Consider the following 22580-nt stretch of genomic DNA (forward strand, 5'->3'; position numbering starts at 1 on the left):
TTCATCTCCTGACCCTCAAAGCCAATCCAGGATCTATAAGACACAAGTCAGGAATTATGATGGAATACTCTCCCCTTGCCTGGATGAGTGCAGCTCCAACTTGCTTCATCCCCACAGGGGTTGTACAGTGGTCACACCCAGCACAGTCATGGGCAGATGCAGCTGTAACAGGTGGAATAAGGAGGATGAGGCCAAGTACATTGTCCCTCGTTGCTTTCCTCAACCTCCGCTGAATCCCAATCTAGCAAATTGAGATGGTCAAGCCTTTAGGATCCATCAGTGGGGGTGCTACTCAGACACTCAGTGATTTACATTGAAGCCACGCAGCGTATATTTGTACCCTTGCTACCCTCAGTATCCCTCCATGTTGAGCAACTTGGAGGAAACACTAAGCCATCATCTGAGGCAGGGCAGTAGATGGTGGCTAGCAGGAAGTTTCCTTGCCTCTGAACTGATGCCATAAGATTTCATGGGTGACATTGCCCTCTTGGTTTTGTTGATTGCTTTGCATTGGCTAGACGGGTTAAATAGTGGGCCCAATACAGTTAGTTCTCCTTGGCTTTTTCAACACAATAAAATTTGGCAAAAATACTTGACGCTTCAGGACCAAAATGAACTGACCTTATATCAGCTCGTGGCAAGAGATCCTGAACATGTCCATTTTCTTCCTCATCCTGTTCTTCAGGCGCTTCCTCTTCAGCAGCATCACGTTTAACCAGTCTTCTGATTGGAGCAGGAGGAGTTTGCCCTTGCACCTGTGAATACAAGAGTTTGCAAGTTCTACTTGTGACCTCCAAACAGGCCTAACTTTTTTTAAAGCTAGCATTGAGCTAACATTTTAGCTGCTACTGCAACAGCTGATTTAATTACCCAACTGTGACGATAGGTCGTGAAATTGATATAGATATAGTTTTTTATGTTCAAAGGGAATGTTTAAATATTCAGCTTTATTCTACTGTCAACGTGTCTGGAAAATCTTTAGTTTTGATGTTATAAAAGCAGGATAATTACTCATTTTAGCCTTGCAAGTATTTATTTAGAGGTAATGGACTTTTGCTCTGACGCTAATTTTCTCTCAAAGGTTCAATACAGTCTACACTCATTACAGCAAGTATGTTTACGGTTGCTAACTGTACTTAAGTGACATTTAAGTCTGAAAAGAGACTATTGCTTATTTGGAACTGGAACAGTGATAAGTTAGAAATTAAAGAGGCTTCCTTTTCATTTTTAAATATTGTTCAACTGTTAATAGTTAAGCTGCTTCATTTGTTAGTTATATTTAAAATATGTTATTAAATAAAGCTTGTTTTACTATAAAAGATCCCTACTTTGTTAGTGGAATCACTCCTGGAAGGAAATATCCTATCCTCCATTTATGCCAAAAAAATTGTTGGGAGCTAGTCTGGCTTCCTAATCTAATTTGGGGTGCTGGTCCTGGACCCTAATACAACCAAAAAACAATTTGCAGTATTAATGCAATCTTAATTCATAAAATGCTAAACTAGCATACTGCAATCAGAAGTGTTCAACTTTTTATCGAATCAAGTAAGGCAGGACAGCAAACAAAGTACATCAAGAATGGGAAGACTCCATAGTTTTGTGAAATTTACCTTCTCAAACTCAGCATCAATTTGAGACAACAAAGCTGGCTTCTCATCTTCAAAAAACATTCTCAATGGTGCTCCCATGTATAGGTACATCACACCCAACAAAGTGATTGCAGATGTCCGCACAGCCTACAGTAACAGTAAAAGGAGTCAGATTTCAGGAGCCAGAGTTGCAACATGCATAAACAGGTTATAAAAACAGCCCTACTTACAGGATTTGTTGCAGCCAAAGCAATTTTCACATTACTGATGAAAGCTTTCACATTTAGCCTGCAAAAAAAAAAAATGAAATTAGCAAAAGATTAAGGAATTCCAAAAAGTAGCCAGCAATCGACAAGTTAGGGTTATCTATAATTACTCTGCACAGTTAAAGCATTCTTACTGAAGTTAATGAATTGTAATGCCAAAATATGTCGAGCTTCCAAAACATTAAAATTACGATCCTTTTTCTTAAGTATTTGCTTAGATTCAATCTAATGACATTCAGAAATTTGACTGGTCTAAAATTCAAAAGTCAATCAAGTAATTAAAACAGCTGTAACACAAAATCACTCAAAAGCAGCTTATGAGCTCAAAAACAAACTTACCCAGCAAATCCAAACTCCTTGATAGCAGCTGCCAACCAGTTTAAAACTTCAGCTTGGTTTTTGGGATTTTTTTGTGCAAACGCCATAGCAACAACCTGCAAACATTTTAAACATGATTGTCTAGGGACTTAGAAAACTGATAACAGATCCAACATTCAATACATTTAAATATTGCCTTAATTAGGCTATCATTTGTAGCTAAAAATCAATACAAGTGTACTTTTATTAATCAAACGTTCAATCTTGGTTCTAAATGGTCAGCCTCTGCAGCAATTAGGATCTGGTGTTAGCCATCAAGGAAATGTAGCAACATCTCAAAAAACCTCATAATGCAATTCCCACCTCATTTTTAGCTGCAAGTTTTAATTTACTGCCATTACTCTTACATCAATGTACATCTTGAAATTCTGCTCTTCTCTCAAATGGAATATTCATCCACCTCAACAGGAGGTGCAGTCATGTTCATCTCCTTGAGTTTTTGCTTTCCTTGCTTGTATTTGTCTGGTTTTGTAAATGACTAGAAGCTGTTCAATCACCCAATCTTCAAGTTCTAACGAAAGGACATTGACCTCAAGAGTCAACACTTTCGCTCTCCGACGCTGCCTGACCTAAGATTTAGCTTTGAACTGAATTATTAGCTACTTGAAACTAATCAAACATTCCAGCTGTACTAACCTGTTCAGCAGTCCAAGGAAGGGAACATGCCTCAGCTATCGCAGTGAGTGCTTCTTTTGCTTTTATTCCACATTTTATATCTCCGCTCTTGTCAACCAGCCCATCCAGCACAACCTCGGCAGATGTTCTAGAAAAGCTCCCTTTCTGAGCAATCAGTGCAACAATATACAATTTCATCTGCATCACCTGAAGGATTAAATTGATTAGTTTCAGTCATCGAAGTATATGGTTTTCTAGCTGGCTGCGAACAGGGAGTTCCAGCACCTAATTAGCATTTATGGTTAAAGGATGGGGAGAAGAGAACTGCAATTGGGCCTGTTTCTGTACGCTAGTTGGCATTTCAGAGTAATGTTCAAAACCAACTACCTAGTCTCAAAAACGATTAGCATCTTGGGCACTGGAGGCCAACAACCACTTGTAGACCCGTCAAAACACGTTGTGCTTCCAAGAAAGCAAGCGTGAGAGATGCTAATGGGGGATTTTAGTACGTCTTTAAAATGATTAATAGATTCAATAGAATAGATGCACTTCTGGTGGTAGAATAGGACAAGGCCAGTTAGGAGTGAAACTAGGACGCATTTATTCTACAAAATAAATAGGACAGTCAGCTTCTTGAGCCTGTTCTGCCATCAAATTATATGGTTGATCTAAATCTCAAGTCCATCTGCTTTGGTCTCATGCCCTTTTATACACTTGACTAACAAAAACCTATTGATCTTAGACTGAAAGTGAATTGCTTTGTGTAACAGAATTTTCCACTTCCACCACTCTTTCCTATTTTTCTTGAATGCTCCTGCTCTAAGGATAGTGAAAAATCTGTATATCTGGGTGGACAAAATGAAGTTGATCGACAAACCACGATCTGAATAAATGGCAGTTAATAAGGCGTTTTGGTAGCGTTATTGGTCAGAACATCAGAACTCTTTTCAAACAATGGTGTGAAAGGTTATGTCCACTGACGGTGTAGACCAGAGGCATTGCAGCAACATGGTGATACTCTGTGCAGCTCTCCCCCATACTGCACATCAGCCTAGATCAACATTAAAAATGTGCTCTGCAGTACAGAATTATTCTATTAAATGCTTCCTGAATATTTTCCGAAATGAAAATATACTCATTCAACATGCAGCGTATATTTTAAATAATCATACCTGGAAATTGGTTTCCTTCCAGCCTGGTTTTTTAGCTAGCATCCGCACTAGTGCCTGGCAAGGCAACTCTCTCTTTTCAGTGACTTCTACTCCCTGTAAAATGTAAATATACCAGTATTAAATGATATTTCAGCTAGATACACATTCTATTTCAAAAATACATCCAAGGTTCTGCTCAAGCTCCTTAGTTGCAATCTTGAGAGCAACATAGAATCATATAATCAAACAAATAAAAATTCCCCAGTGCCCAGATATATATTTTCCAGGAATATTTAAGAACATTATCAATGCACAAAAAATCCCCAATCAAGCCAATGTGAAAATCCATTGATTCAATTCAATATCATAAATAGTCGTGTACATCAAGGGGAGATTGGGAGGGGAGAGAAAACATTCCAAATGGTATAATCGCAGGGACCAATACTAAGACTAAAGCATTTCAAATTTACATAATTTCTCTTCAAATATTTGTTAAATCTGCATAATCAAACTATGCAGTTAATCAGGCACTTCAAAAAATGCAAAATGAATTGAACAAAATGTAAAATTAAAAAGCACATTGTGCATAGAACTGAAACAAAAATGGGTAACATATATACAAAGATTGAGGTTAAAAAAAGGAGGATGAAGTTGAAAGGCCAGAAACCCCCAAGGGGGGTCACAGTCAAACAATGTATTGTTCTGGTCAGACCACGAACACCAAGTACCAAGTCTAGTCTGGTTACAAACACTGAAGTTCAGAATAGTCCAAGACTGATTCCCAGCACAAGACCTGTACAATGATGAAAGACCATAAAACAACATAATAAAACACAAGAGGAAAGTAATTGCAATTTGAGGGGATAAAGGTTTACGCAAATGAGGGGTAAATTTAACACTCACACCAGCAAGTTCCCTCAGAGGAAAAAGACATGAATGGACTTCCTGGTGGACGATGGAGCCAAGATCCCTAGAATTATTTAACGACTGAAAGCTATAATCCAGGGTTCTTTCCACAAGAGTTACATTTAGAAAACTGATAGTTAAGTTGGCAGAGAGCAGCACTAGCATGCCAAAGACTAAACAAACAGTGGCAAGACTATAGCCACGCTTAGGTAGTATACACAGCTTGATTCCACACAAAAGTAATGTATTGCTACAGCCGGCTTAATAGTAGCCATTACCCCTCATTTGCATGCAACATATTTGAAGCCTGTTGAATACTGATATGAGATACCTTCTGGAACTCCTCCATGCTGGCTAGCCTTTCCTTCCAGTTGCTACTGTCAAGTTGCTGTAGACAGGAGGCAGGTAGCACAGCTGAAGCTCTCTCTTCGCACACCTCAATCTTTTAAAAACAGAGAAACTTTAACAATAAATGTCACAAGTATGTTTATATGCCTGGAGGCATACAAAAGCAATGAAACAGCCCTGTATGATGCACCAACACAAACAAATACAAGTTTAATACAGTTCTTGTATAAAGTCTGACACAGGGCAGGCAGCATGGTGGCACAGCGGTTAGCACTGCTGCCTCTCAGCATCAAGAACCAAAGTTCAATTCTGGCCTTGGGTGACTGTATGGAGTTTGCACATTCTCCCTGTGTCTGCATGGATTTCCTCCAGGTGCTCCAGTTTCCTCCCACACTCCAAAGGTTAGGTGGATTGACGGGGTTAGGTGGGTTACGGGGATAGGGCCTGGGTAAGATACTCTGTTGGAGAGTCGGTGCAGACTCAATGGGCTGAACGGCTGGGCCTGGACATGGCGGGGGTGGGGTGTGTGTGAGAGAGAGAGGACAAACAGTTTCACAGTCACGGAGACCAGCTTTCCAATTATTAATCATATTCTATTAATTACATTTTGAATTACACCAGTTGCCAGGTTGGAATTTGAACCAGTGGCCCAAAAGCATTAGCCTGGCTAATCCATAAAGATGGCAGGTCAGCAGTGTGATAGCTGCAGAATGGGGACATAAATTTTCAGTTTGGCAAGATGTAATGAGTGGAGTGCCACAAGGATCAGTACTGGGGCCTCAACTATTTACGATCCATTGAAATGACTCGATTGAAGGGACTGCATGGTTGTTAAATTTTGACGATGAGCTAAAGATAGGTAGGAAAGTAAATTGAGGGGACAAAAAAATGTCCACAAAGGGATATAGATAGGTTTAGCGAGTGGGCCAAAAATTGACAGAGTGTAATATGAAAACATGCAAACTTGTTGACTTTGGCAGGTAGATTTAAAAAAGCAGCATATTTACTTAAATGGAGACAGATTGCAAAACTCTACTCTAGAGGGAGCTGGGTTGCCTATTAATGAACCACAAGTTAGAATGCAGATACAGCAAGGGGTTAGGAATTTTGTTGTTTACTGCAAGGAGGAGGGAATATTAGAACAGAGAATTTTTTCTACAGTTGTATTGGGCATTGGTGACCAAGTACTGTCTACAGTTATAGTCTCCTTACTGGAGAAAGGTTATAATAGCATTAGAAGCAGTTCAGTGAAGGTCCACTGGAATAATTTCTGGGATTAAGAGGTTATGAGAAAAGGTTAGACCGTATCCATTAGATGAATGAGGGGTGGCCTTATTGAAACATAGAAGATCCTGAGGGAAATTGACAGGGTGGATGCTGGGGTTGGGGGGTGTTTTTCCTTGTGGTACAAGATGAGAAGCAGACAGTCTCCCATTTAAGACTGATATGAACAGAATTTTATTTTCTTTGAGACTTGTTAGTTTGTGAAATTCTCTTCCCAAGAGAGCATTGAAGGTTGTGTCACTGAATATTTTTAAGGTAGAGTTAGAAAGACACTTCAATCGACAAGGGTGTCAGGGGTTGATAGAAAAGCAGAGTTGAGGCCACAATCAGATCACCCATGACCTTATTAAATGACAGCAAAGGCTTGATGGACCAAATGGCCCACTGCTAATTCCTACATTTTCATTGTAACTGGAGTGTGCTTAGAAATGCAACTGTTTTTATGAGAGGCAGGAAAAGGAAGAAGGGAGAAGAATGAACAAAAAGTCTGATGGGGTGAAAGGTGGAAGACATTAAATGACAGAAGGTTCAGCAGTGCAAGGCAATACTTTTGACTAATGGATACTGTAAACCCATGACTCCCACGGCTAATAACAGAAAATGCTGGATATACTCAACAGATACAGCAGCATGTGGAGGGGGAAATGATTGTTAACATTTCAGGTAGGGCGGCATTGTAGCACAGTGGTTAGCACTGCTGCTTCACAGCTCCAGGGACCTGGGTTCGATTCCCGGCTTGGGTCACTGTCTGTGTGGAATTTGCACATTCTCCTCGTGTCTGCGTGGGTTTCCTCCGGGTGCTCCGGTTTCCTCCCACAGTCCAAAGATGTGCGGGTTAGGTTGATTGGCCATGCTAAAATTGCCCCTTAGTGTCCTGGGATGCGCAGATTAGAGGGATTGGCGGGCAAATGTGGAGGGATATGGGGGTAGGGCCTGGGTGGGATTGTGTTCGGTGCAGACTCGATGGGCCGAATGGCCTCTTTCTGTACTGTAGGGTTTCTATGATTTCTATGATGAGGTATGTGACTTTATCATCATCTTTACCATATCACCTATTTTATCATTTAATCTCTCCTGCTTTCCACCAATTCAAATACTTTTCCCCTTTCTAATTGGTCCCCACTTTCCCTGCCTTGCTTAAAACTGCTTATTGCTAAACACTCCCAATTCTGCCGATGGATTGCCAATCTAAAACATTATTTTCTCTCTCCACGGATGCTGCTGCCGTGCATAATAAGTATTTCCAATTTCATAAATAGTCATTGTTTTTGGGTGCTCTTTGGCACAGGATCACAAAATAAATAATTTAAGACACATCTATTTGACAATATCCATTTTTTGCACTGAGGGCAGATTAGTCCGGGATCCAATACCTCATTTTCTCGTAGATTCTTCTTTGGAGTAAGGAGCCTTTTACTGGAGCTTCCTAAAAACCTTCCTACTGGAATAGGACTCTTGATCAAATTATTAAGAAAGACAATGGCACAAGGTATTTCTGGATGTTACTAGAATAACTAAAATAACCTCATTCTTGACCCACTTTCCTAATTCCCCTATACATGGGACAATTAATCCATCTGAACGAAAAATTAATAAGTTAATTAATTTTGTCCAACTATTTTGAATGCAGGGTACCCACTGTGTTGGCAGAAAAGCTACTGGTGGTGAATTGAAAAAGCCCACAGGTAATCTCAAGCAACAAATATATGGCAATATTCAGAGAACTGAAAACAGGCAATTCCAGGTGGAAAGGAAGCCCTCCTGTCCTATTTTTGTGCACACACTTGCAGGTTTAAAAAAAAACTCAGCAATACTGGTGCATTTTCTAAGGCACATCACAATGTAACAGAAAAATAAGTATACCAATATTGGACTGGCATATTACATTCATCTATTGAGTATAGTAGAATCCTAGAGTCCAACTGTTGTTAATTAAACTTATTCTTCTCGTCAGTTCTGCCGAAATAGCTTTTCAGGGTTTGCTGCTTTATTTGTAGACAGAATAGATATCTCTCACAATAGAAACAGCACTTGAGACCAGATCTGCAAGCCAGATTTAACTACCATTTTTACTTCCTTAAAGGATCTTTGGTGTTGCTGCAGGGCAAATGGTCCATCCCTATTTGCTCGTGAAGGTGATGTTGGCCACTTTTTTGAGCACACGCAATGACTTGCCAAGTCATTTTCAGATCACAGTGGGTCTCGAGTAACATTTAGGCCAGGCAAGGACAGATTTCCTTCACTAAAAGGACATGAGTGAATGAGACAGTTTTTAATGATAATTGAGTTGTTTCCATGATCACCATTACTGATGTTATTTTTTTAGTTCCAGGTTTGATCACATTCCCCAGCTGTCTTGCTGAGTTTTGAACCATCATCTCCAGATCACAGCAAAATCACTATCCTCCCATGCCTCTAATTAAAGGTAACTTAAACCTTCTGTTTAGCCTCCTGTTCAAATTTTAAAATGATCTCCCATACAAAACTGTAAAGAACATGTACAGCAAGACAGCAATATTTGCATGAACATGTCTGGAAGTTAATACTTACACTAAGTTCTGGTTCCACCTCTCTGGTTTCTGTTGCTTTTTTTCCTTTCCCACCTGGACCAGAAGCAGGCCCTGGTCCTTTTTTGGATTGTGCACCAGACTGCAGAACACAGTATGTTAGTCTTTAATAAGGACAGTCTGTCCCAAAATAGGCAATTGGTTTACTTAGGCAGTTACAAATTACTAAACAGTCACATTTAGCTAATCATCACATTAAAATATACCAGCCGAAGATACAGGCATGGCGAGTTAATTAAATAGGCTGAGTATGAACATAGAACAGTACAGCACAGAACAGGCCCTTCGGCCCACGATGTTGTGCCGAGCTTTATCTGAAACCAAGATCAAGCTATCCCACTCCCTATCATCCTGGTGTGCTCCATGTGCCTATCCAATAACCGCTTAAATGTTTCTAAAGTGTCTGACTCCACTATCACTGCAGGCAGTCCATTCCACACCCCAACCACTCTCTGCGTAAAGAACCTACCTCTGATATCCTTCCTGTATCTCCCACCACGAACCCTATAGTTATGCCCCCTTGTAATAGCTCCATCCACCCGAGGAAATAGTCTTTGAACGTTCACTCTATCTATCCCCTTCATCATTTTATACACCTCTATTAAGTCTCCCCTCAGCCTCCTCCGCTCCAGAGAGAACAGCCCTAGCTCCCTCAACCTTTCCTCATATGACCTACCCTCCAAACCAGGCAGCATCCTGGTAAATCTCCTCTGCACTCTCCCCAGCGCTTCCACATCCTTCTTATAGTGAGGTGACCAGAACTGCACACAATATTCCAAATGTGGTCTCACCAAGGTCCTGTACAGTTGCAGCATAACCCCACGGCTCTTAAACTCCAACCCCCTGTTAATAAAAGCTAACACACTATAGGCCTTCTTCACAGCTCTATCCACTTGACTGGCAACCTTCAGAGATCTGTGGATATGGACCCCAAGATCTGTCTGTTTCTCCACAGTCTTCAGAACCCTACCTTTGACCCTGTAATCCACATTTAAATTTGTCCTACCAAAATGAATCACCTCACATTTATCAGGGTTAAACTCCATTTGCCATTTTTCAGCCCAGCTTTGCATCCTATGTCTCTTTGCAGCCTACAACAGCCCTCCACCTCATCCACTACTCCACCAATCTTGGTGTCATCAGCAAATTTACTGATCCACCCTTCAGCCCCCTCCTCTAAGTCATTAATAAAAATCACAAAGAGCAGAGGACCAAGCACTGATCCCTGCGGCACACCGCTAGCAACCTGCCTCCAATCCGAAAATTTTCCATCGACCACCACCCTCTGTCTTCGGTCAGACAGCCAGTTACCTGTCCAATCAGCCAACTTTCCCTCTATCCCACACCTCCTCACTTTCATCATAAGCCGACCATGGGGGACCTTATCAAACGCCTTACTAAAATCCATGTATATGACATCAACTGCCCTACCTTCATCAACACACTTAGTTACCTCCTCAAAAAATTCTATCAAATTTGTGAGGCACGACTTGCCCTTCACGAATCCGTGCTGACTATCTCGGATTAATCCGCATCTTTCTAAATGGTCGTAAATCCCATCCCTAAGGACCTTTTTCATCAATTTACCAACCACCGAAGTAAGACTAACCGGTCTATAATTACCAGGGTCATTTCTATTCCCTTTCTTAAACAGAGGAACAACATTTGCCATTCTCCAGTCCTCTGGCACCATCCCCGTGGACAGCGAGGACCCAAAGATCAACGCCAAAGGCTCTGCAATCTCATCCCTTGCCTCCCACAGAATCCTAGGATACATTTCATCAGGCCCAGGGGACTTATCGACCTTCAGTTTATTCAAAACTGCCAAGACATCCTCCCTCCGAACATCTATTTCCTCCAGTCTATTAGCCTGTAACACCTTCTCTTCCTCAAAAACATGGCCCCTCTCCTTGGTGAACACTGAAGAAAAGTATTCATTCATCACCTCGCCTATCTCTACTGACTCCATACACAAGTTCCCACTACTGTCCTTGACCGGCCCTAACCTCACCCTGGTCATTCTTTTATTCCTCACATAAGAGTAAAAAGCCTTGGGGTTTTCCTTGATCCGACCCGCCAAGGACTTCTCATGTCCCCTCCTAGCTCTCCTAAGCCCCTTTTTCAGCTCATTCCTTGCTAACTTGTAACCCTCAATTGAGCCATCTGAACCTTGTTTCCTCATCCCTACATAAGCTTCCCTCTTCCTTTTCACAAGACATTCCACCTCTTTTGTGAACCATGGTTCCCTCACTCGGCCATTTCCTCCCTGCCTGACAGGAACATACCTATCAAGGACATCCAGTATTTGTTCCTTGAAAAAGTTCCACTTTTCATTAGTTCCTTTCTCTGACAGTTTCTGTTCCCAACTTATGCCCCCTAATTCTTGCCTAATCGCATCATAATTACCCCTCCCCCAATTGTAAACCTTGCCCTGCCGTACGGCCCTATCCCTCTCCATTGCAATAACAAAAGACACCGAATTGTGGTCACTATCTCCAAATTGCTCTCCCACAACCAAATCTAACACTTGGCCCGGTTCATTTCCCAGTACCAAATCCAATGTGGCCTCACCTCTAGTCGGCCCATCCACATATTGTGTCAGGAAACCCTCCCGCACACACTGCACAAAAACTGCCCCATCCAAACTATTTGACCTACAAAGGTTCCAATCAATATTTGGAAAGTTAAAGTCCCCCATGACAACTACCCTGTGACCCCCACACATATCCATAATCTGCTTAGCAATTTCTTCCTCCACATCTCTATTACTATTTGGGGGCCTATAGTAAACTCCTAGCAACGTGACCGCTCCTTTCCTATTTCTAACTTCAGCCCATATTACCTCAGTGTGCAGATCCCCCACGAAGTGCCTTTCCGCAGCCGTTAAACTATCCTTGATTAACAATGCCACTCCTCCACCTCTTTTATCAGCTTCCCTACACTTAGTGAAACATCTATACCCCGGAACGTCCAACAACCATTCCTGTCCTTGTTCTACCCACGTCTCCGTAATGGCCACAACATCGTAGTCCCAAGTACCAATCCAGGCCCCAAGTTCATCTACCTTGTTCCGGATGCTCCTTGCATTGAAGTAGACACACTTCAACCCACCTTCCTGTCTACCAGTACCCACCCTTGACCCTGATACCTTCCCCAATACCTCACCACCCTCACTGACTTCTGGACTACAACTCCCTTTCCCACTCCCCTGACAAATTAGTTTAAACCCCCCTGAAGAGCCGTAACAAATTTCCCTCCGAGGATATTGGTGCCCCTCTGGTTCAGGTGCACCCCGTCCTGTTTGTACAGGTCCCACCTTCCCCAGAACGTGTTCCAATTATCCACGTATCTGAAACCCTCCCTCCTACACCATCCCTGCAACCACATATTTAACTGCACTCTCTCCCTGTTCCTCAACTCGCTATCACGTGGTACCGGCAACGTACCAGAGATGACCACATGTTTCGTCTTGGCTCTCAGCTTCCAGCCCAGCTCCAGAAATTCCTGCTTTAAATCCCCGTCCCTTCTCTTACCTATGTCATTGGTACCAATGTGCACCACGACTTGTGACTGTTTCCCCTCCCCCTTCAGAATCTGGAAAACACGGTCTGAGACATCACGGACCTTGGCATCCGGTAGGCAACATACCATCCGTGAGTCTCTTTTGCTGCCACAGAACCTCCTATCTATCCCTCTAACTAACGAGTCCCCAATAACTATCGCCCTCCCGCTCTCCCCCTTTCCCTCCCGAGCCACAGAGACGGACACAGTGCTGGAGATCCTCTCACTGCGGCTCCCCACTGGTATGTCATCCCCCTCAACCGTATCCAAAGCGGAATACTTGTTGCTAAGGGGAACGACCACCGGGGATCCCTGCACGGACTGCTTCCTCCCAGCCCCTCTCACCGTCACCCATCTGTTTTCAATCCTCGGAGTAACTGTATTCCTAAAGCTTGTGTCTATGGCCATCTCTGCGTCCCTGATGATCCTAAGTTCATCCAACTCCAGCTCCAGTTCCCTAACACGGTTTTGGAGGAGCTGCAGATGGGTGCACTTCCCACAGGTGTAATCAGTAGGGACACTGTCGTCGTCCCTCACCTCAAACATAGTGCAAGAGGAACATTGCACTGCCTGCACACCCATCCCCTCTAGATACCTTGCCAGTACCAGGTAGAAAGTGCAAAAATGAATTCAACTCACCCCTGCTCGCCCTTTCAGCCTAAGCCCTGTGAGCCAAAGTCTTATAGCTCACACTCTGCTTCCCACACACTACACTGCCCGCTCCCAACGCTGCCCGCTGTATACTGCAGCCTACCTTTTATACTTCACGCGCTTAAAAAACCCTTCCCAGACTCCTTTGCTGCCCACTTCTAGTTTTCACTTTAAACTTGAAAAACTGCTGTTAAAGTAAAGGCCAAAAAAATACACACACTAGCTGACTAATTAAATAAATAAACAATTCAATTAATCTCTCACCAGCACTGCTGCCTTCAATCACCCCTCTCAGCTTGCTCCAGTGGATCAATGAGTATGCTTCATGTTACACAGGTTCTTATAAACTACACTACCATAGAAGCTCCGGTTTGAAGCATGAAACTGTACGACGAAGTGAAAGGGCACATTCCATACATTGAAGCTTTTTGCATTAAAAATCAACATTAAAATTTAAGTTTTGTTTTATTCAATAATGAGCACTATGATAGAGAATGCACCCTGCAGCTATGCAAAAGCAGGTAATAATCAAACTTCATAATTAACAAGTGCAAATATATTTAATTACACAATTCACGTATCTAGTAAGTATACAAATCTTCAAAATGCCCCACCTTGCTTGTGGAAGGTTTCTTTGACGGCCCAGATTTGGTTGTGTGAGCATCTACTTTGTCACCAGAGCTTGAAGATGGCGCAACTTTGCCCTGCCCCCCAGGCTTTACGGCTTTTGATGCACCAGCACTGCTTTTCTTCCCATGAAGAAGGTCTACCTTATCGGAACATTCTTTTATCTGAAATGACAAGTTAGGTCACAAATCTCAAATTTATAATGGGAAAAGTAGTAAGCCGTTTACCAACTTGTACACTGCCCCTGCTCCCACCCACCACCCCCCTCCACAACCATCCATTCACAAGTCTGTACTGCCATGCAATTAGACCATAGCAGCTACATACCCCAAATTAATTTACCTACTATTGCTTCTTTATGTATGGTGACTTGCGTCGCAAGTAGGCTTACATTAACACTGCAAAGAAGTTACTGTGAAAATCCCTTAATCGCAACACTCTGGCGCCGGTTCAGGTACAGAGGGAGAATTTAGCATGGCCAATGCACCTAACCAGCATGTCTTTCGGACTGTGGGAGGAAACCAGAGTACCCGGAGGAAACTTCGCACAGTGACCTAAGCCGGGAATTGAACCTGGGTCCCTGGCACTTTGAGGCAGCAGTGCTAACCACTGTGCCACCATGCCGCCTTTCAACTCAAAAACCTATCAATGCAGCATCAAGTCAAATAGTGTTCAGTTTTGGCCTCCTCGTCTGAGGAAGGACATTCTTGCTATGAAGGGAGTCCAGCGAAGGTTCACCAGACTAATTCCCCGAATGGCAGGACTGACGTATGGAGAGAGATTGGATCAACTGGGCTTGTACTCACTGGAATTAAGATGAATGGGGGGGGGGGGGGGGGGGGGGGTGTCGCATTGTAACATACAAAATCCTGACAGGCTAGATGCGGGAAGAATGTTCCCGATGTTGGGGAAATCCAGAACTAAGGGTCACAATCTAAGAATAAGAGGTAAGCCATTCACTGAGATGAGGAAGAACTTCTTCATTCAGAGTTGTGAACCTGTGGAATTCTTATCACAGAAAACTATTGGGGCCAGTTCGTTAGATATGTTCAAAAGGGAGCTGGGTATGGCCCTTGATGCTAAAGGGATCAAGGGGAATGGAGAGAAAGCGGGAGTGGCATACTGAAAGTCATGATTAGCCATTATCATATTGAATGTTGGTGCAGGCTCAAAGGGCCGAATGGCCTACACCTGCACCTATTTTCTATGTTTCTATATTTTAGCAATGCACTTAATTCCAGTTGAGTTTTTTTTCCTTAAAATCAAATTTTAAAAGTGCCAACTACAAACAAACATACATTTTGGGTGAAGAAAATTTAGTTAAGTTCAGATTTAGATCAATAATTGTGGAAGAAATCAAATAAATACAAAAACTTTGGGTAGAGTGCATGAGGAAGTACATGGAGTTGCGATACACACCATTAAGTGCTTGTGCAGTAACTCCACATGGACCCAAAATCTGCATTTAAAAAAAAGAGAACTAAATGCCCACTTTGCATTAACACATGGACACAAGTTCAATTCCACCACTGATTTAAGTGCACGATTACATTCCCTAATTGCACAAAACGATGTACAGGTTACTGCTCGTCTCCATACAAGAGAAAGACTTAACACAATTTCAAACAAGTTAGTAAACCATTAAACCAAAATTAGATCAATTATGTTTTGCATCTGATTCTTGGATCATCTTTGGAATATATGACTTTTACTTCAAAATGTGAGGAACCTGCAAGTTTATATATTAACTCACCTTGTCAAGTTTCAGTTTATCGACATCAACAAGGAAAGGATTCATTAATCTTTCGCCAACAACTTTTAGAGCTGTACCTAGTGCTTCAAAGGCAGCATCCCTCACCTCGGATGCAGAATCATTAATTTGCTGTGGAGAATTAGATTACATTAGTTTGGCTGGCTCACAAATCTTTTCATAATTATTTTTAAACTATTAAATTTTTTGTTTAATCAAACTAATAGCAGTAAAATTCTAACCACAAATTAGTGAAGATAGAGAAGCAATACAATCCTTTGTTTCATACCTTAAGCAGCGCAGCACAAAGTGGCTTTAAAAGACTTTTTGGCAATGTGGAGGGAGTACAGTAACGGAAGCTTCTTGCCAAGAAGAGTGATGCTTGTTGCTTGATGGATGGGTTTTTGTTCTCCATTACACCCAGCACATCTTCACTTAGGTTCTGTAATGTGGTCTGAATCCAAACATCTTATTATTGATCTCTGCAATTAAATTCTTAAAATCCATTTCAGAACATTTTATCTCAAGTTTCAAAGGAATTGCGAACAAAATACCTTTTATAGCACAAAGTATAGTAATATTAGCAATGCTGACTATACTATTTAGTCAACCATAAACTCCAAAAATTAAGTTAAATTAGTTAACGATCCAATTATATGGGTGAATTGGCAATAAACAAGTGGTTTCTCTATGCTAGCTAAATTTCAATGTGAAAAGGGTGCAGAAAAAGGACAGTACCTCAAATGTGAAAGTAACTACAGCACTGGTGAAAACTGACCTTATTATACCTTGAAATTTGTCAATGTATGATGACCACTACAAGTCCTGCATATGCTGTTAAATATCAATATTTTAGCATCAAAAATAGTACTAGAGTTGAAATCACCAAATTTAAATTTCCAAAATTTTGCCAGAAGTTTCAAAAACAAAATTTCAGACACAAGTGTCAATGTTGAACTTACTGTGAGAAAAACAGCATCAATAGCTTCCTGCAAAGCTTGAACTACTTGAGGTTTCTTCTCTTTAAACTTTTCCAGGAGTGTTGGCACCACCTGAAAAAATTGAATACAGTTGCGTAATACCCAACAATGATGTTTTGAACGAATGACTCTGATAGTAAAGCTCGCTTACAAATGCAATTTAAAAATGAACCAATTTACATCATTTTGAACTATTATGGCCCCACATTTAATTCTGGACCTCTATAGAGTCAGCTCATTTTCAAACAAACAATCTGGCAGGAGGAACAGCAAGGGAAAAGGAAATAGCGCAGTAATTTAGCATCAGCATTTCAAGTAGAGGGAGAGGTCAGCCTCCCACACTTCCATAAGTAAACTACTACTGAATTGGGGACCAGGAGCTCAACAAAATTAACACAAGCAAAATAACAATAAAACAGAAACAGTGTTTTCCATCTCAGGGGTTTAAAGGAAGTAGGTGAAAACATAGCAGATGTCCAACTAATCTTCCAAAATTCTCCCTATTCGAGAACTAATCCCTTATATTGGAAAATTACACATGCCAATCGGTTCTTCAAGAAAAAAAAACAGGGACACCAGAGAATTATTTGCCTATTAGCCTAATATCTATTCAAGAAATTGCTCGAGTACATATAATTAGGGATACAGGAGATTATTGAGAATTAGCATGGATTTGGGCTATTGATAGATTAAATGAATCTTAAATGAATGAGCAAAACATGGCAAATGGATTTCAATTTTGGTAAATTCGTTGACCTAAAAACGATAAGCCACGTACATTCCAAATGGCAAAAAGCTAGAGACAGTGGAAGTTCAAAAAGAGAGAGAGCACCAGATACACAGATCATTAAAACATTATTACATCAGGTGCAGAAAATAATCAGAGGCTATAAGAATGCTGGCTTTTCTATGTATACAGTAAGAAGTCTCACAACACCAGATTAAAGTCCAACAGGTTTATTTGGTAGCAAATACCATAAGCTTTCGGAGCGCTGCTCCTTCGTCAGATGGAGTGGAAATGTGCTCTCAAACAGTGCACAGAGACACAGAAATCAAGTTACAGAATACTGATTAGAATGCGAATCCCTACAACCAGCCAGGTCTTAAAGATACAGACAATGTGGGTGGAGGGAGCATTAAACACAGGTTAAAGAGATGTGCATTGTCTCCAGACAGAACAGCTAGTGAGATTCTGCAAGTCCAGGAGGCAAGCTGTAGGGGTTACTGATAATGTGACATAAATCCAACATCCCGATTTAGGCCGTCCTCATGTGTGCGGAACTTGGCTATCAGTTTCTGCTCAGCGACTCTGCGCTGTGTGTCGTGAAGGCCGCCTTGGAGAACGCTTACCTGAAGATCCAAGGCTGAATGCCCGTGACTGCTGAAGTGCTCCCCCAGAGCAGAAACTGATAGCCAAGTTCCGCACACGAGGACGGCCTAAATCGGGATGTTGGATTTATGTCACATTATCAGTAACCCCCATAGCTTGCCTCCTGGACTTGCAGAATCTCACTAGCTGTTCTGTCTGGAGACAATGCACATCTCTTTAACCTGTGTTTAATGCTCCCTCCACCCACATTGTCTGTACCTTTAAGACCTGGCTGGCTGTAGGGATTCGCATTCTAATCAGTATTCTGTAACTTGATTTTGTGTCTCTGTGCACTGTTTGAGAGCACATTTCCACTCCATCTGATGAAGGAGCAGCGCTCCGAAAGCTTATGGTATTTGCTACCAAATAAACCTGTTGGACTTTAACCTGGTGTTGTGAGACTTCTTACTGTGTTCACCCCAGTCCAACGCCGGCATCTCCACATCATTTTCTATGTATAACAGCAGGCAGGTTGAAGTCACACCTCAGTTATACAAAGACCTGGTTATACCACACCTGCTATACTGTAAGCAATTCAGGGCCTTAGGAATGATGTAGTGGCCTTGGAGAAAGTGCAGCATAGATTTACAGGAATGAACCTAGACTTCCAAGGGCTAAATTACAAGGGAAGATTAAACCAGGGTTGCATTCCTTGGATTTGAGAAAGTTAAGGGTTGATTTGATCATGGGTTTCAAGATACTAAAGGGGAATAGATAGGTTAGATTAGGAGAAATTATTTGTGCTAGTTGGGGACTCGAGGATGTGAGGCAAAATCTTTCAGGTCTAACCACTCAGGAGTGAAATGCTTCATGTAAAAAGCTTGGAACTCATCCATAAATAGCAATTGATGCAGATCAAATGTTACATTTGAGATATGGGATAAAAGTGCTAAAATGGAATATGACCCAGATCACTCTTGATCTCATGGAATGGAGGAAGGGACTCAGGGGGTTAAATAGCCTCCTCTTGTTCCTATGAGGAAGGGGTGGAAGGAAAGTTAGCCACAAAATCTAGTGTTAGTTATGGTTCAGTTTGCAGCACTCATGCTGAGTTACAAGAATAAAGATAAGTACAGCCCTCCAAGCCTGTGCTGACCAAAATGCCCTAGCTAAAGAAAAAAACCTTCTGCCCTTACTTGGTCGTATCCCTCGATTCCCTCCCTATTCATGCACCATCCAGATGCCTCTAAACGTTGCTAATGTGCCTGCTTCTACCACGTCCTCTGGCAGCGCGTTCCAGGCACCCAACACGCCATGAAAAACTTCTCCTGCACATCTTAGAACATAGAAAAGCTACAGCACAAACAGGCCCTTCGGCCCACAAGTTGCGCCGAACATGTCCCGACCTACTAGGCTTACCTATAACCCTCTACCTTACTAACTTCGATGAACTTATCCAAAAGTCTCTTAAAAGACCCTATCGAATCCGCCTCCACCACCGGCAGCCGATTCCACGCACCCACCACCCTCCGAGTGAAAAACTTACCCCTAACATCTCCTCTGTACCTACTCCCCAGCACCCTAAACCTGTGACCTCTTGTGGCAACCATTTCAGCCTTGGGTAAAAACCTCTGAGAATCCACTCTATCAATACCCCATAACATCTTATACACCTCTATCAGGTCACCTCTCATCCTTCGCTTCTCCAAGGAGAAAAGACCTAGCTCTCTCAACCTATCCTCATAAGGCATGCCACCTAATCCAGGCAACATCCTTGTAAATCTCCTCTCTATGGCTTCCACATCCTTTCTGTAATGAGGTGACCAGAACTCCAGGTGGGGTCTGACCAGGGTCCTATACAGCTGCAGCATTCCCTCCCGATTTCTAAACTCAATTCCTCTATTGATGAAGACCAGTATTCCATATGCCTTCTTAACCACAGCCTCTACCTGCGACGCTGCTTTGAGCGTCCTATGAACCCGAACCCCAAGATCCTTCTGATCTTCCACACTGCCAAGCGTCTTACCCTTATTATATTCTTTCATCCTATTCGACCTGTCAAAATGAACCACCACACACTTATCTGGGTTGAAGTCCATCTGCCACTTCTCCGCCTTGCATCTTATCTATGTCTCGTTGTAACTGCTGACATCCCTCTACACTATCCACAACACCACCAACCTTTGTGTCATCAGCAAACTTGCCAACCCATCCTTCCACTTCCTCATCCAGGGTCATTTATAAAAATCACAAAGAGCAAGGATCCCAGAACAGATCCCTGGGGCACTCCACTGGTGACCGACCTCCATGCTGAAAAAGACCCACCTACAACCACTCTGCCTTCTGTGGGCAAGCCAGTTCTGAATCCACAAGGCAATGTCCCCTTGTATCCCATGCCCCTTCACTTTCTCAATAAGCCTTGTATGGGGCACACCTTATCAAACGCCTTGCTGAAATCCATATAAACTACATCTACCGCTCTTCCCTTGTCTACGTGTCCAGTTACATCTTCAAAAAATTCAATTACGCTCATAAGGCATGATCTGCCTTGGACAAAGCCGTGCTGGCTATGTCTGATCATACTATTCCTCTCCAGATATTCATAAATCCTGCCTCTCAGGATCTTCTCCATCAACTTACCAACCACTGAGGTTAGACTCACTGGTCTATAATTTCCCGGGCTATCTCTTCTCCCTTTCTTGAATAACGGAACCACACCCGCAATCCCCCAATCCTCCGGAACCTCTCCCGTCTCCATTGATGACACAAAGATCATCGCCAGAGGCTCAGCAATCTCTTCCCTCGCCTCCCACAGTAACCTGGGGTACATCCCATCCGGTCCCGGTGATTTATCTATCTTGATGCTTCTCAAAAGCTCCAACACATCCTCTTTCCTAATGTCCACATGCTCAATCTTCTCAGTTCACTGCAAGTCTGCACTGCAAGTACCAAGATCCTTTTCCACTGCGAATACTGAAGTATTCATTGAGTACCTCTGCTATTTCTACCGGTTCTATACAGACTTTCCCACCGTCACATTTGATAGGTCCTACTCCTTCACATCTTATCTTCTTGCTCTTAACATACGTGTAGAATGTCTTGGGGTTTTCCTTTATCCTGTCTGCCAAGGCCTTCTCATGACCCCTTCTTGCTCTTCTAATTTCCCTCTTAAGTTCCTTCCTACTAGTCGTATACTCTTCTAGATTTCTAACATTACCTAGCTCCCTGAACCTTTTGTAGGCTTTCCTTTTCTTCTTGACTAAATTTGTTACAGCTTTCGTGCACCATGGTTCCTGTAACCTACCATAACTCCCCTGTCTCATTGGAACGTTGCTGTGCAGAGCTCCAGATAAATTTTCCTTGAAAATTTGCCACATTTCTTCTGTACATTTCCCTGAGAAAACCTCCTTCCAAATTATGCCTCTAATTTCCTGCCTAATAACCTCATAATTGCCCTTACTCCAAATAAACACTTTCCTCGCTTGACTGATCCTATCTCTCTCCAATACTAATGTAAAGGAGATAGAGTTATGATCACTATCCCCAAAATGCTCTCCCACTGAGATCTGACACCTGCCCAGGTTCATTCCCTAATACCAAATCAAGTACAGCCTCTCCTCTTGTAGGCTTATCCACATACTGTGTCAGGAAGCCCTCCTGAACACACCTAACAAACTCCTCCCCATCTAAACCCTTTACCCGTGGGATATTCCAATCGATATTTGGGAAATTAAAATCTCCCATCACGACCACTCTGTTATTATCACATCTCTCCAGGATCTGCTTCCCAATCTGCTCCTCCACATCCCTGCTACTATTGGGCGGCCTATAGAAAACACCCAGTAAAGTTATTGACCCCTTCCTGTTGTGAACCTCCACCCACAGAGATTCCGTAGACAATCCCTCTGTGGCGTCCATCTTTTCTACAGCCGTGACACTATCCCTGATCAACAGTGCCACTCCCCCACCTCTTTAGCCTCCTTCCCTGTCCCTCCTGAAACATCTGAAACCCGGCACTTGAAGTATCCAGTCCTGGCCCGGAGATAACCAAGTCTCTGTAATGGCCACCACATCACACTTCCAAGTAGTGATCCACGCTCTAAGCTCATCCATTTTGTTCACTACACTCCTTGTGTTAAAATAAACACATCTCAACCCTTTGGTCTGAGCGCTCCCCTTCTCCGTCACCTGCGTATCCTCCCTCTCACACTGTCTACAAGCCCCTTTATTTTTAAGCTAACCTCCTCTCTCCCAGTCACCTCATTTTGATTCCCACCCCCCAACCACTCTAGTTTAAACAGTCCCCAGTAGCCTTAGCAAACCTTCCTGCCAGGATATTGGTCCCCCTGGGATTTAAGTGAAACCCGTCCTTTTTGTACAGGTCGCATCTGCTCCTAAAGAGGTCCCAATGATCCAGGAACCTGAATCCCTGACCCCTGCTCCAATCCCTCAGCCACGCATTTATCCTCCACCTTATTCTGTTCCTTCCCTCACTGTCTCGTGGCACAGGCAGCAATCCCGAGATTACTACCTTTGCGTTCCTTCTTCTTAACTCCCTACCTAACTTTCTATATTCTCCTTTCATAACCCCTTCCCTG

General features: G+C 42.5%; 1 protein-coding gene across 1 annotated transcript in view; it reads right to left on the reverse strand.

Moving 5' to 3' along the window:
* The window catches only part of ckap5 (cytoskeleton associated protein 5), a 153480-nt gene that overhangs the window by 78544 nt on the left and 52356 nt on the right, over positions 1-22580 (reverse strand). The window contains exons 10-21 of the mRNA XM_078221041.1: positions 16656-16745; positions 15983-16147; positions 15697-15825; positions 13931-14107; positions 9088-9186; positions 5237-5347; positions 4021-4113; positions 2870-3055; positions 2195-2289; positions 1820-1877; positions 1611-1736; positions 622-755 (exon numbers count right to left, since the gene is read on the reverse strand). Of these exons, the coding sequence (XP_078077167.1) occupies positions 622-755; positions 1611-1736; positions 1820-1877; positions 2195-2289; positions 2870-3055; positions 4021-4113; positions 5237-5347; positions 9088-9186; positions 13931-14107; positions 15697-15825; positions 15983-16147; positions 16656-16745 (1463 nt within the window). The remainder of the gene's footprint in view (positions 1-621; positions 756-1610; positions 1737-1819; positions 1878-2194; positions 2290-2869; positions 3056-4020; positions 4114-5236; positions 5348-9087; positions 9187-13930; positions 14108-15696; positions 15826-15982; positions 16148-16655; positions 16746-22580) is intronic.

Source organism: Mustelus asterias, chromosome 9, assembly GCF_964213995.1.
Source record: "Mustelus asterias chromosome 9, sMusAst1.hap1.1, whole genome shotgun sequence".
Classification (NCBI taxonomy): Eukaryota; Metazoa; Chordata; class Chondrichthyes; order Carcharhiniformes; family Triakidae; genus Mustelus; species Mustelus asterias.